The 704-nt window shown below is 39.9% G+C and overlaps 1 protein-coding gene across 1 annotated transcript in view; it reads right to left on the bottom strand.

Moving 5' to 3' along the window:
- Positions 1-704, bottom strand: part of FANK1 (fibronectin type III and ankyrin repeat domains 1) — a 69,687-nt gene that overhangs the window by 9,036 nt on the left and 59,947 nt on the right. The window contains exon 6 of the mRNA XM_023533787.1: positions 227-292. Coding sequence (XP_023389555.1) covers positions 227-292 — 66 coding nt within the window. The remainder of the gene's footprint in view (positions 1-226; positions 293-704) is intronic.

Here is a 704-nt window from a genome sequence, read left to right as displayed (position 1 = left end):
AGGGGAGGTGTACACATCAGAACAGAGAACCCATAAATACTCCACTAAATGAGGGGACAAACGAATAAGCCAGGTGCCGTTGTCGCCATCTTTCCCGTGGGAACTGGTCCTTGACCCTCCGTGCTGTCAAAAGGAGCGATCGAATATTTGCATGAAATCAGAACCTTTGGGCACAAGCCTAGTAAAACAGATATGGGAACAGTTAGGGCACATTGCAGCCACCCACCTGTCCTTGCCACTTCCGTTCTTCAGATTCACATCCGTGCCATTAGAGATGAGGATTTTCACAAGCCTAGAGCAAACACATTTAAACGTAGCCGAGTAAGTAGCTTCGATGAGTAGGAACTCCCAATGATCCAGTAAAAATGAACACTCTGTTGAGGCATGTCTTCACACTACTTTCCTCTCCATCTTCGGTGGCTAGCTGGCTTTAAAGACAGGGCATTATTAAACCTGACAACTACCTCTCTATACCAAAAAAAAAAAATAAAAGAAGCTTCACCCTTTACATGAATCGTTCATTGAAAAGACACTATACCACATAAACAGACTGGACTATGAATTAGTTCACTGTCACTTTAATGGCCGTTTTAAATATATTTTCAAGCGGCAACATTTAATAAAAACATTTCTATTTTTTCAAAATGGCATTTTAGCAGTTAAAATATAAATATGATTGAAAAATAAGCTATTAGTATTTATGC

The sequence above is a fragment of the Pteropus vampyrus genome, unplaced genomic scaffold, assembly GCF_000151845.1.
Source record: "Pteropus vampyrus isolate Shadow unplaced genomic scaffold, Pvam_2.0 Scaffold111, whole genome shotgun sequence".
Classification (NCBI taxonomy): Eukaryota; Metazoa; Chordata; class Mammalia; order Chiroptera; family Pteropodidae; genus Pteropus; species Pteropus vampyrus.
Note: the sequence above shows the minus strand (reverse complement) of the source record. Positions and strands in the feature narration are given on the sequence as shown.